The sequence below is a fragment of the Dipteris shenzhenensis genome, chromosome 6 (assembly GCF_047967505.1).
Source record: "Dipteris shenzhenensis isolate YYH24624 ecotype China chromosome 6, Dip_SZ_1.0, whole genome shotgun sequence".
NCBI classification, from domain to species: domain Eukaryota; kingdom Viridiplantae; phylum Streptophyta; class Polypodiopsida; order Gleicheniales; family Dipteridaceae; genus Dipteris; species Dipteris shenzhenensis.
The window spans coordinates 42,653,717-42,667,407 of record NC_141601.1 but is presented as its reverse complement, the minus strand read 5'-3'; the positions used below and the strand labels follow the sequence as shown (position 1 = coordinate 42,667,407).

Genomic DNA, 13,691 nt, shown 5'->3' with positions numbered 1-13,691 from the left:
CTAACCCTAATATCTCCCTCTTCTCTCTGTGGTCCATACGCAAATTCACAATAAAGTTTTAAAAAGGTCTAACTATGATTTAAATGATCATTAACCATTGCATGTTACAGCAAGTATATTTCATTGTTAAAATGATGCTCAGCTTTAATTAAAATAGCAAAGCCAACCCAATGCAACCTAAAGTCCTAGAACACGAACATATAGTCCAATGTAAACAATGATCTCCCCAAAGTAAAAGAAAACTGCTGAGAATACTAGAAAGTAACCATTGGCAGCCCCCAGAGATAACTGGAAGAAGAGAGGCCCAAAATTCCTCTAAGTAGAGCCCAATCTCAGCACAATATTAGAGCTGAGTACTGTAAAATCACTGTAACGGCCCGAACCTATCTCTCAAATTCTGAAACACATAGATTTTAGATTTGAAACAGTTAAGGCATAGTAATTCTGGTTAAAAAATCCTTAGAAATTAATGTTTTCAAGCCAAACATGTCTAGGATTCTCAGAATTCAGAGAGAGTGAGTTAGAGGTATGTAGAATCACTCCCAGAAGTGACCACATATACCTAGATGAATCCAGGAACATTCCCAAACTCATCCTCTAAAAACACAACATAGTGCAGTTTCAATCTCATGATAGTCACTCATAAGGTTGAAAACCATAAACTCCATCACGCATAGCAGGGACTGGCTACTATGACATCCCCACTGACGTCATCAGCGCCCAACAGTGGGGGTAGACCATAGTATAAAAATATGCTCTCACACATACAAATCCACACACCCACACGTACTTGAGCATCCATTTATACAAAGTCTTCGTACTAAGTTTCACTCCGGAGGTGAAGGGCAGACTCAGCCATGATGAAGGCTAGCACTAAAGGAGAAGGCTAATCAAAAAGTAGTCCAAAAATCTCTTCATTCAAGCTACAACTGCTTGTGAAGTCTAAACGATTTCATTTCAGTCTCTCCCAAACGAGCATCTAAATCTAGCTGATAGGGCAACACACCATTTAAGATAGAAAGAATTATCGCGATACCAACAGCTTGCAACAGAGACGAAAACTTCACAAGGTGAAATTTGCATGTCCGCTAATACGGCAGAAGCATATACCTAGATGAATCCAGAAACATTCCAGTCATCCTCTAAAAACACAACATAGTGCAGTTTCAATCTCATGATAGTCACTCATAAGGTTGAAAACCATAAACTCCATCACGCATAGCAAGGACTAGCTACTATGACATCCCCACTGACGTCATCAGCGCCCAACAGTGGGGGTAGACCAGAGTATAAAAATATGCTCTCACACATACAAATCCACACACCCACACGTACTTGAGCATCCATTTATACAAAGTCTTCGTACTGAGTTTCTGTCAGCACTCCGGAGGTGAAGGGCAGACTCAGCCATGATGAAGGCTAGCACTAAAGGAGAAGGCTAATCAAAAAGTAGTCCAAAATCTCTTCATTCAAGCTACAACTGCTTGTGAAGTCTAAACGATTTCATTTTAGTCTCTCCCAAACGAGCATCTAAATCTAGCTGATAGGGCAACGCACCATTTAAGATAGAAAGAATTATCGCAATACCAACAGCCCGCAACATGGACGAAAACTTCACAAGGTGAAATTTGCATGTCTGCTAATACGACAGAAGCATATACCTGGATATACCTATATGAATCCAGCAACATTCCCAAACTCATCCTCTAAAAACACAACATAGTGCAGTTTCAATCTCATGATAGTCACTCATAAGGTTGAAAACCATATATACCTATATGAATCCAGCAACATTCCCAAACTCGTCCTCTAAAAACACAACATAGTGCAGTTTCAATCTCATGATAGTCACTCATAAGGTTGAAAACCATAAACTCCATCACGCATAGCAGGGACTAGCTACTATGACATCCCCACTGACATCATCAGCGCCCAATAGTGGGGTAGACCAGAAGTGACCACAGGTGTAAAACGAAATCTGCAAATGAGCCTATAAATGATTTGCAACTTCAGGAAGAAGATGAATTTGCATGTGCAGGTGACGTCCCAAGTGAAGTAAGAAGGAAAATCCACAGGCTGAAGCAACAGTTTTAGAACTGAATTCGTATGTAGAGATGGCTCTACAATGTCAGAACAAGACCCTAGATGTAGAAAACTCAATCACAATTCACCAGAGGTGAAGTATAGCTGCTGCTAATTAATTTCCACCACCCTTTCTTGCTGTAGAACCTCTATTGCAGACTTGGGCAGATTCAGAGCAGTCCAAGACAGCTGTAAGATAAATCACAAATCATGTAGGGGTCTCCTGAAAGTGATTAAAAGGTCTAGGAAGTAAGGGTGCAGTACGAAAACAGCAAGAGGAGCAGAAGAGAGCAAGAGGACAGCAAGAGTGTGGAGCAAAATTGCAAGAAGCACCACCAACCCTCCTAGAAATTGATTGCACTATTTAGACACGAGTTTATAGCATCTAGGTAAGCAGCTTTGGAAAGCTGTAAAAAGCTTTAAAAACGATTTCTGATAATAAGTTTCTAACTGCAATATTTAATTAGTTATTCTAAGTTAAACTTCTTTTTTGTAGTCGGTTTAATCTTTTAATTAGGCCTTTTTTTTCCCCATGACTCCTCTACCCATGCAAACAATTCATTAAATTAGCAGCCTAGAACTAATGCAATCCTAGGTTTGCTGGGCTCATAACTTGACCTAGACAGCTCAAAATTCACCTAGACTGAAGCCATCTTCAAGGTGCATGTGAGTGGTCAAGGTGCTAATTCTAACACTCAAAATTAGAGGTTCTCAAGATCCCATCTGCCTCACAATTAAACTCTACGTGATCTTGATCTGCCCTCATTAAGCCAAGAATCATTGACCAACACACCAAGGCTTACCGCCAAAGCCAGATTGAAGGTGTCAGGAATAAACCATGGGTATTAGAGACCCAACGGATGCTAGGAAACCCTTGTGGATGTGCGAAGCATCATCAGTCTCATACGGCACGTTGATAATTCAATATCACATGGAGGGTGATCTGATAGGAAATAATCAAACAGCTTGTAGCTTTGCTAATGTGAAGTGGATCCACCTCATGCACTAGCTTCCAACATCCTGTCATTGGATGTGAGCATCCATCACCATGCTGTAGATGGTGTAAAGAAGAAAGTACTAAAGACGCTAAAAGTAAGCCATATTGCAGATGGTAAAGTCATATCAAACATGACACATCACAGTGAAAGTGATACATCACTCTGAAGATGATAGAGTCACACTAAAGGTGACATGGACACACTGAAGATTCATGGAGACACTAAAGGTGTCATAGGCTATACTAAAAAGCACTATTAAGTGACGAGCTATACTGAAGATAGCAGACATGGTGATCAGCCATGATAAGAGCATGCTACGAACTATAAATAACCATGTGCACAGGATTTGTAGAAAGTAACCGGCCGGGGTGTGACGTCCTATCACAAGAACCCACACAAAGAAAACTCACATGTGTGGTATATAAACATATGATCATAAGAAAATCAAATGGAACTAGCAATAATGATCCATAAATGTAGTGGAGAAAAGTGCAGATATGTTACATTGCAATTTGCTTTACGCCTGGCTTGTTGGACCTGTGAGACCCCATATGAGGAGGACATGGGGGAGGATGGCAGAGGATGACCTACAAAAGTGGACTGAGTGAGAGAGGAGCCACGTGAGCAGAGAATGAGACTGCCACAGGGCAAATCTGAGAAAGAAAGAAAAACAGAAAGTTTATTAAAGTCTTTGAAAAACCAAAGGGTATATGAGACTTATAAAACCAAATACAATGAGCTGAATGGGTGGAGCCACTAAACAGGCATCTGCACCCAAGACAAATACAAACACAAACATGAATAATTATCTCATGAAACCCAAGGAGGGGACGAAAAAACTGTGGTATCATTGTGGCAGTCCTCTGTATGTTATCTAAGGAAACAAGTCACACCGGGCAGCTGAGAATGGATAAGAGGGTCTCAGCAAAGAGAAACTTTGGCGGCATCCATGTTGCAGTATCATGAAACTCGTGATACAGTCAAACTTGTGCGGTCCGTTGTGGTCTCCTATCAGTAGCTCTCTGTCGGACAAGTGCCATTGTCCCCGCCGTCAGCTATGTCCCTCATCTGGCAAACATGGAGGGCCAAGCCTCATCTGTTGCATCGACTCGCTGACGGGTCTGTCGTGCCTCTAGCTCTAGGCCTCGGCTACGTCATCTCCCTCAGGACTGCTGGTCCATGCTATACAAATGGAAAAACGCAGTGATCACGGATGTGGTACAGTGCCTGCCATATGGACAGCATGGAAGGCTGTAAACTACTCGGTGCTTTCTATCAATTCAGACAACGGATTTTGCAGAGGCGTTTGAATGAGATGATTGCGAGTTGCCAAACACATATACTTGAACTTAAGAGTTTGCAATTAAGCTGGAATTAAGACTTATACAGCTTAAACACAAAGTGACATCATTGGAAAATGCAATATGATTGAGGGGCCAAGACGCCGCCCCCCCCTTATCCAGGCTCACTTTATTCTTGAAAATGGAGATACAAGACCAAGGTGCAATGCACCTTCCAAACTGATGAACTCAGTGAAAAATTAGGACCTAGATACAAGACTCAAGAGCATATGTGCAAGGTAGACAACAAAAAGGAGGACTTCAAGCTCAGGTTTCAACTCTTGGCTTGCCCAATCCACAAGGAAGAAGCCTGCAATAATCACCACTTACATCCAACATTAGAGACAAGCACTACTTTCTGGAAAGATAGTAGAAACAACATGAAATAGTGCTGTAAATGAGATAAACTTGACAATACAGGCTCCCTTCGTGACTTGACCCTTTTGTAGATGAATTCCTTGATGCCTCTGAAGCTACCTTGGGTGAGGAGAGTGTGGAAATGGGGCTGGAATGAGAACAGCTTAGAAAAACAGCCTGTAGGCTGGAGAGAGAAAGCTTTTATGTAGTGATAGCTGTAGAGAGAGAGTGCCAATGCTGATCCCAAGGGAGGGGATGTAAGAGAGGAGCTGCTGCTGTTCCAGAGGTGCACAGAAAGGCAGATTTCTGCAAGGGAAATGGGCTGGAACAGTAGAGAGAGAAATTCTGCAGTAGAGAGAGAAAGACTGCAGCAGGAGAGAGAAAGGGGCTGTGGCTGCTCCAGGCTAGGAGAAGGAGAGAGGATGCTGCTGCTGTTCCAGAAGAGCTGAGAGGGGGCAGATTTTTGGAGAGGAGGGGCTGGAACTGTAGAGAGAGAATGTGCTGTTGTAGAAAGAGAATGTGCTGCTGAGGTGAGAGAATGGCTTGGGGAGAAGCTGGCTGCACCCAAGGAGCTAGAGAGGTTCTGTTGCATCATCCAAAAGGAGGGAGAAGAAAAGTGACGAATTTTTCATGTAGGGAATGAAGGGGAGAGGCCTTCTTTTATAGGCTCAGCCCCCCCCCCAGGCCTAGAGTGGAAGGTGGACACTTGTCCCAGATTTTTGGTGGGCTGCAGTCCCAAAGAGGACAGCCCACAACCTGCCCCAAATCTACCAGATTTGGGGCCAAACACTTGGCCTGCATGCCCTTCCACTTGCCATGCATGCTGCCACATGTGTGGGACAGGTGGACTGACCTGCCAGCTCAGATTCCATGTGGAAGTCTGCCACGTGTCAGCTGCCACGTGTCACTCCCAAAAAAACTAAAATTTCAAAGTTGTCAGAATTCAATTCTGATCGCACCCACGGGTTCCTAACAGCTTAGACTATCTATTGGCGTACTCTAAGGTCATAATTTAGCCATACTGAGCTCATTTGTTTGTCGTCTTATCTTGTATCTCCATTACTCTTGGCATGCTGCCAGGCCCATACCCAAAGCTCAGGGAACATTCTCTTGAATGGTTCCTAGGTCGGTATGCAATCTGTGCATTTGATTGGTCCCATGTTTGGGTACTCAGGTGAGGTGTGGTTTCCAGATGTCCCTCTCAAAGAGAGGCCATCACTCTTGTGGGTCACTAATGCCCATAACCCCAAGCAAGGGGGTCCACCCTCAAATGCTAGACCTAGTCCCCATTGTCCGTAACTGAACAGTAGGAAAACATTTCATTTCTTAATAAGCATGCTATTGAAAAACAAAAAGAAATAGTACCAAGCAAGTGGATACATGTTGAAGCAGGATGACATTCCCTCCGTCTTTCATTCGGTTGTCCGCAACTGAAATGCTTCCTCATAAGCATCCAGGATTTCAGGACACTCCTGAAATGTAGCTCTGTCCACCCATTGGTATCGGTGGATGGGAGCCCTCTGAACTTCAAGAGGTACATTTTGCGAGTCGTGCCTCGACATCCCGTAGTGAAGTTATGAAAAATAATTTGCTCTGGGATCAACAACATCTCAGTGTCCTCTACTTCAGGTGCATCGTCCAGTGTGGGCTCTTGAGCTGGTTCCCCAATGAAGGGTTTCACCAAGCTTACGTGGAAGACATTGTGGATCTTCCAATGCTCTGGAAGTCTCAATCGGACTGAGACATCATTTATTACCTGCAACACCTGAAAAGGACCATAATATCGAAAGGATAGCTTGAAGTAGATGCGCTTTTTGCCTACTTTGGTTTTTAACCGGGCTTTTTCAAATTTCAATAAGACCCATTGGCCTTCTTTCACTGCAAACGCCCTCCGTCTTTTATTTGCAGCTGCTCTTTGTTTCTCCTGTGCCTTTTGAATGGCTGCTCGAACCGTGGCATAAGCAGAGTCATAATCCTCCACGAATTGAACAGCGGCAAAGATTTTTCTCTTTTGTTTACATGAGTAGAGTTGGTATTGTCCGCACAGCCTCTTCCTTGGGATTGGGGCCCTATGTCATGAGTTTCTGCTTGGCTACTTTCCAGCACTTGAACCTGTTGAGCAATGTTTGCCAAGAGAGCACTCAACTCATGCAGGTTAGGAGGAGGGTCAGGTCCATTGGCTGCCATGATGACAAGATGACTCAATGAAGGAGAGACTCAACAAGAGAAAGCACAGAGTATAGGACCACTGCCTAAGCTCTGATACCAATGTAAACTAATCGGTGCTTTCTATCAATTCAGACAACGGATTTTGCAGAGGCATTTGAATGAGATGATTGCGAGTTGCCAAACACATATACTTAGTTTGCAATTAAGCTGGAATTAAGACTTATACAGCTTAAACACAAAGTGACATCATTGGAAAATGCAATATGATTGAGGGGCCAAGACGGCCCCCCCCCCTTATCCAGGCTCACTTTATTCTTGAAAATGGAGATACAAGACCAAGGTGCAATGCACCTTCCAAACTGATGAACTCAGTGAAAACCTAGGACCTAGCCTCAAGAGCATATGTGCAAGGTAGACAACAAAAAGGAGGACTTCAAGCTCAGGTTTCAACTCTTGGCTTGCCCAATCGACAAGGAAGAAGCCTGCAACAATCACCACTTACATCCAACATTAGAGACAAGCATTAGTTTCTAGAAAGATAGTAGAAACAACATGAAATAGTGCTGTAAATGAGATAAACTTGACAATACAGGCTCCCTTCATGACTTGACCCTTTTGTAGATGAATTCCTTGATGCCTCTGAAGCTACCTTGGGTGAGGAGAGTGTGGAAATGGGGCTGGAATGAGAACAGCTTAGAAAAACAGCCTGTAGGCTGGAGAGAGAAAGCTTTTATGGAGTGATAGCTGTAGAGAGAGAGTGCCAATGCTGATCCCAAGGGAGGGGATGTAAGAGAGGAGCTGCTGCTGTTCCAGAGGTGCACAGAAAGGCAGATTTCTGCAAGGGAAATGGGCTGGAACAGTAGAGAGAGAAATTCTGCAGTAGAGAGAGAAAGACTGCAGCAGGAGAGAGAAAGGGGCTGTGGCTGCTCCAGTCTAGGAGAAGGAGAGAGGATGCTGCTGCTGTTCCAGAAGAGCTGAGAGGGGGCAGATTTTTGGAGAGGAGGGGCTGGAACTGTAGAGAGAGAATGTGCTGTTGTAGAGAGAGAATGTGCTGCTGAGGTGAGAGAATGGATTGGGGAGAAGCTGGTTGCACCCAAGGAGCTGGAGAGATTCTGCTACATCATCCAAAAGGAGGGAGAAGAAAAGTGACGAATTTTTCATGTAGGGAATGAAGGGGAGAGGCCTTCTTTTATAGGCTCAGCCCCCCCCCCCCCCGGCCTAGAGTGGAAGGTGGACACTTGTCCCAGATTTTTGGTTGGCTGCAGTCCCAAAGAGGACAGCCCACAACCTGTCCCAAATCTACCAAATTTGGGGCCAAACACTTGGCCTGCATGCCCTGCCACTTGCCATGCATGCTGCCACATGTGTGGGACAGGTGGACTGACCTGCCAGCTCAGATTCCATGTGGAAGTCTGCCACGTGTCAGCTGCCACGTGTCACTCCCAAAAACCCTAAAATTTCAAAGTTGTCAAAATTCAATTCTGATCGCACCCACGGGTTCCTAACAGCTTAGACTATCTGTTGACATACTCTAAGGTCATAATTTAGCCATACTGAGCTCATTTGTTTGTCGTCTTATCTTGTATCTCCATTACTCTTGGCATGCTGCCAGGCCCACACCCAAAGCTCAGGGAACATTCTCTTGAATGGTTCCTAGGTCGGTATGCAATCTCTGCATTTGATTGGTCCCATGTTTGGGTACTCAGGTGGGGTGTGGTTTCCAGATGTCCCTCTCAAAGAGAGGCCATCACTCTTGTGGGTCACTAATGCCCATAACCCCAAGCAAGGGGGTCCACCCTCAAATGCTAGACCTAGTCCCCATTGTCCGTAACTGAACAGTAGGAAAACATTTCATTTCTTAATAAGCATGCTATTGAAAAACAAAAAGAAATAGTACCAAGCAAGTGGATACATGTTAAAGCAGGATGACAAAGGCTGTCACATGGGCAGCAGTCATGCCCTGGATTATAGAAAACTGTCTACAGCCAGCCATGGGCCCATGGTAAAGGGGAGGCAGGACAGCAAATTGGCAGCCAAATTAAGGGCTGCCGAAGGCCGGGAGCAGGTTGGTTGGAGTGGAAGGCTGTCACATGGCCAGCAGTCATGCCCTGGATTAGGGCTATTATACAGCTAGCCATGCACCCATGGTAAGGGCAAATGGGATGGAGCAAGACAGCAAATTGGCAGCCAATAAGAGCTGCCAAAGGCCTATTTATAAGCAGCACTGGGCGGCAGACTGCAGACAGCAATCTGGCCAGTCAGGAGGGGGTTGGCTCGAGGACGACCTGTCGGCAGTCTGTAGCAGCAGGTCAGGCTCACAGACAGAGTACAGCAGGCAGGGTTGGCCAAGTAGTCTGTGGGATCCGGTCGGCCAGAGCAGAGTTCTTCATTGCCCTCACCCTTGGCTGCACAGCAGGCAGCAAGAGGTCTAGGGATCAACTCAGTAATACTCTCTTGGCAAGCAGGTCTTCAGCAGGAAGAAGAGCTGCGAGGAGAGGTGTAGGAGCAGCATTTTAGCAGCCCACTAAAGCTCCATTGGATCACACCGGTTGACATACGTTGGAGGTTGTCCTACAAAAGTAGAAGGCAGCACACGGAGGTGCCTACAGCCCAAATCTGGGCAGCACACAGGCAGCAAGTGGAGGTACCGTGAGCACACCATTTTGTGTTAGGTTTTGCCTATTTTGTGCAATCTATTCTACATGATTTGGTTGTGCTACTCCATGTAAAGGATCCATGTACGTGTCTGTGATTTACTGAAGTATTACTTGCATGCACAAGAGACAGGGTGAGATTTGTTTCACGCTTTGTATTTGCCCTGGCTTAAAGTCTTCTGCTGCAGGGAATTAGCTACTGCAAGTGGCTCTCTATCTTCTGACATGCTACCAAAGATGAGGACGTAAAGTCAGGTACAGAAATCCTTGTGGATACTTGAAAGGAAGGTGATCTCAACTCAGGATCGCAAATTTGAGACCAAGTCCATCATCTGGAGGATATGTACCTTTGCAAGAAGGAAGGTGCCATATATCAATGAGATAAGTTTGCCTTTGTCAAGTAGGGATTACAGAATTTGTATAGCTGCATCTTTGGTGTTAGGTCTAATGAGTAAGCTTACTTGCTATCATTGGCATGTCGATGAGGTACAAGAGCGCAGAGTGTTCCATGTGGAAAGTGAACCAGGAACTTCATTCCAATGGCTTCATGGATGCCTTTTCCAAACTTTGGAGAGGGGAGCAAACTAGACGGAGGGACAATTACCCGATCTGGAAGGCGAGAGCTGCAGAGCCACATGGTGGCAAGGAAAGTGTGGAAGGTGACAACAGTAGGGGAGCTAATACAGTAGGGCAGAGTGGATGCCACAAGAAAGGTAATAAAACTTGCAATCCAAATGATGTGGAAGAATGGAAGGAAAAGGACACTGAGGTGTTGTCTATGATCATTAAAAGGACAGCAAATGTGGTGATCCCACACGTTCAGTTGGTGGAGACCTCCAAAGAAGCATGGGACATCTTGAAGTATCTGTACGAGACGAACAATCATCGCCAAGATCCATTTTCTGGAGTTTATCTAATGGCACCAATCTATTCTAAAGCTCATGTGTACAGATCCTCTTTAATATATGTACCCAAATGTTTGAATTGAACAATTTGATAGGGAAGCACATAGACAATACTTTTTGAAATGTGTAACACATTCTCTTGTCAAAATTAGCATCTTCAAATGATGTGATATCATCCGACACAGATGAGGACACACAATGAGGATAATTCCTTCGCATGATTTGTTTCTTAGCTCAACTCATTTTAAGTTCGAATTAATCTATTGATAGCTGAACACATGGACAATATTTTTTGAAATGTGTCAAAATTAGCCTCTTCAAACATAAAAACACGAGGACACGTGCAGTGTCCTGCAGAAAGGTACAATTAATATGAGAGTCAATACTCATGGAACACAGAGTTGTCTGACAAGTCAGGACCCAGCATCTGTGCAATTCTAGGAAAGCTCCTTGCTGTGTCCGCTTAGATGTTTGAGTGTCATTGCAAAATTGGATCCCTATCAGATCTAGGGAACAGCCTTCCTTTGTGACAGATTTGTGTCCCTCTGAGGCCTTGCCATCAGTGGCCTTTCCGATTTCTCAGGTACATAAAAACGTCAATGGTTTATAATTGGTTTGTCAAAAGTGCTGTAAGGTTGAGTGTGCAGGGTCATCTGTAAGATGCCAAGGTGTCCATGAAGTCTCTTTTTCACAACATTACAGTGAGCGCCAAAACTTAAGCAAACCTCTTGGAATGCAGAGAAATGGTTCCAAAGCCAAAATTGATAGCAAAACTTCATAGACGTGTCGATACTGTAGGGAACACTACAAGCTGGACGAGGACCCAGAAAGACCTGAGAACTTGTAAGAGCCAACGGAGCTGTATGGGGAGGGAGTGCTGTTCTGGATGCACAATAGATTCAGAAGTTGTGAACGATGCACGCTTCATCTGAACAGTGGCAAGACGAAAGAACAATGCAAATGGTCGCTCTTCTTCGATGCAGGTTGCCTTCTAGTCCTCCAACTCTCCTATTGTTTGGAGAAATAAATAATCGCCCTCTTGCTCTCTCTATTTTTTTGGGCACTTCTTAAGAAAAGAAAGCTTTACCTCTTAAAAAATGCTGACTTTAAGGACTTCCGAGCTTTAGATTCGAGTTTATTTACTTGCATCCTATCACTATTGCCTCTCTCTCTCTCTCTCTCTCTGTGGATGGGCGGTGATGGCTTCCAACAAACAGCGATGAAATTGCACACAACCAGGGGAAGAGCAGATAACAAACCTGCCATGGAGCGCGTTTAATCTAGGACAAGGCGGAAGGCAATGAGCCGAGAGCTGGAAACGACGTCGAGGAGCGTCAGGAGGAGCGGCAAGCTGCTGCTGGATTCCCAAACGGAGGGATTGGGGACCCATGAGAGCCATACTTCTAGGGAGGCCCTATTCTCAGGCAAAGAAGAGCACCAAAACTTGTTAAAACCAATGAGGGGGATGCAGAGAAGCAAATGGCAAATTGAGCAGGAGGATATGAATTGTTGTGAGAGCTGAAGTATGCAAGGCAAGCTGGCTATGGCGAAGGTATAGAGAGAGTAACACAAACCATAGCTGCCTAAGGACAAATAGACGAGTGATTGTTCTTGTTTTTTTTTTCGTATGGAATTGAAAACTAGCCTCTCCAAGTTTGATAACGCTTGTGAGGTCCCCTCATGCCACCTTGGGAATTGCAGGTCTGAGTTCACACACTTCATTTTGGTCACACCCCACCCAGTGTGGCCACTCAAGCCAGCAACTCCATGGACATTGCACCAAGAGGACAGTACAAACATCACGACTTCATTTTATTGCAAGAGCTCACTCGTGTCTGCTTGGTTCACGCTGTGTGAGTTACGATTAGTTGGCAGGGGTTCGAATCTTATTGTCTGCAGATTTTGAGCTTTGGGCAGATGATGGGCGAGGGGAAGTGGTTGCCCATGCTCATGGACAACCCGATTTTTGTTGCGGGTAAATCATGCCTCACCAAGTGACGGCCTTGCAAGCTAATGCCCTTTCTTGGCCATGGGCAGGTATTGGCACGTAACCGACATCGGAGGGGGCTAGAGTTCAATTCTAATGCCAATCCCAATTCAACACCACGCACATGGATACCCCATCCAAGTTTATTTATCTACCACAATGAGACTTGCATACTTCAAGTATTCTCCTCAGTTGATTAGATTCATGCAATTGCCTCTGCCATGCTTTTTCGAATAGGTAGGTGAGTCATTTCTCTTAACAAAAATAACGAAAAAAGGGGAACTCGTAGGAGATTCTCAAGAGGAACTTATCAAACTCAAATGCCTAGGTAAAATGCAAGAAGATGAATAGTATTTCATTCATCATAGATTAAATCACAACTGAGTTTATGTACGTTTCACACACAAGTTTATTGTAGTTGCATTGTTGCTAAACTAATAGTTTTGCATCTTAGTCGTAATTAACTATAGCTTTATCTCCCTATTTGAAACGACGCTATAGATGAGCATGCAACGATAAACTTCAAGAAAAATATAAACTCCTCATGATTTAGATGGACATAATCGCTGTCATGGTAGTAACACAATGTCCTTGAGGTCCTACTCCCCCTACAAATATTGAGGGTATTGACTTTTATTATTGGGTTGATGAACACCTAACCTTGGCAATTTAAAAAAAATTAAAGACAATGAATACATGAACAAGAGACTTGTCGAACTGTTTCTTAAATTGCAACTTCGGATTTGGACTTACAAGGGAGGGGGTGTAATGGACTCACATGGTGCATCATCATCCAATCTCAAATCACCCCACACCCAAAGCATACATCATATAAGAACTGGGTTAGATGTCAAAGCACACATTTGATGTTGTTAAAAAAGTATTAAGCAAGAGGAGATTAAAATTTAGACATAAGAAACACGATGGGTGGGTGGCGAAGTAACATGTTTAATGTAGACTACAAGCCTTTCCATGTGAGTGGCTTAAGGATGTCTTGAGTTTAGATCCCCTTTTGAATTAAATTATGAATATATCCATTTGATCTTGTATTGATTGGGCTATCTCCATCTCTTAACCTAAGAAATCAATTAAATTTATCCATTCAGAGGAAGCTGCGGCAGCCTAGTGGTAGGACTGCCAGCCTACCAGGGCGGCGGCGGCCCTCATGCAATTCCCAATGGGAGTAGATGCAAGGTGGC

The 13,691-nt window shown here is 44.2% G+C and overlaps 1 protein-coding gene across 3 annotated transcripts in view; it reads right to left on the bottom strand.

Moving 5' to 3' along the window:
* The window catches only part of LOC147901201 (chaperone protein dnaJ A7A, chloroplastic-like), a 31,001-nt gene extending 18,864 nt beyond the window's left edge, over positions 1 to 12,137 (bottom strand). The window contains exons 1-2 of one of the 3 annotated variants that reach the window (XM_087375606.1): positions 12,052 to 12,127; positions 11,765 to 11,955 (exon numbers count right to left, since the gene is read on the bottom strand). In XM_087375606.1, coding sequence (XP_087231732.1) covers positions 11,765 to 11,904 — 140 coding nt within the window. In that variant the 5' untranslated portion in view covers positions 11,905 to 11,955; positions 12,052 to 12,127. Of the gene's footprint in view, positions 1 to 3,584; positions 3,668 to 11,764 lie in introns of all 3 variants that reach the window. The other 2 variants (XM_087375607.1, XM_087375605.1) reach the window with 2 other exon arrangements.
* Positions 12,138 to 13,691: the final 1,554 nt, after the last annotated feature.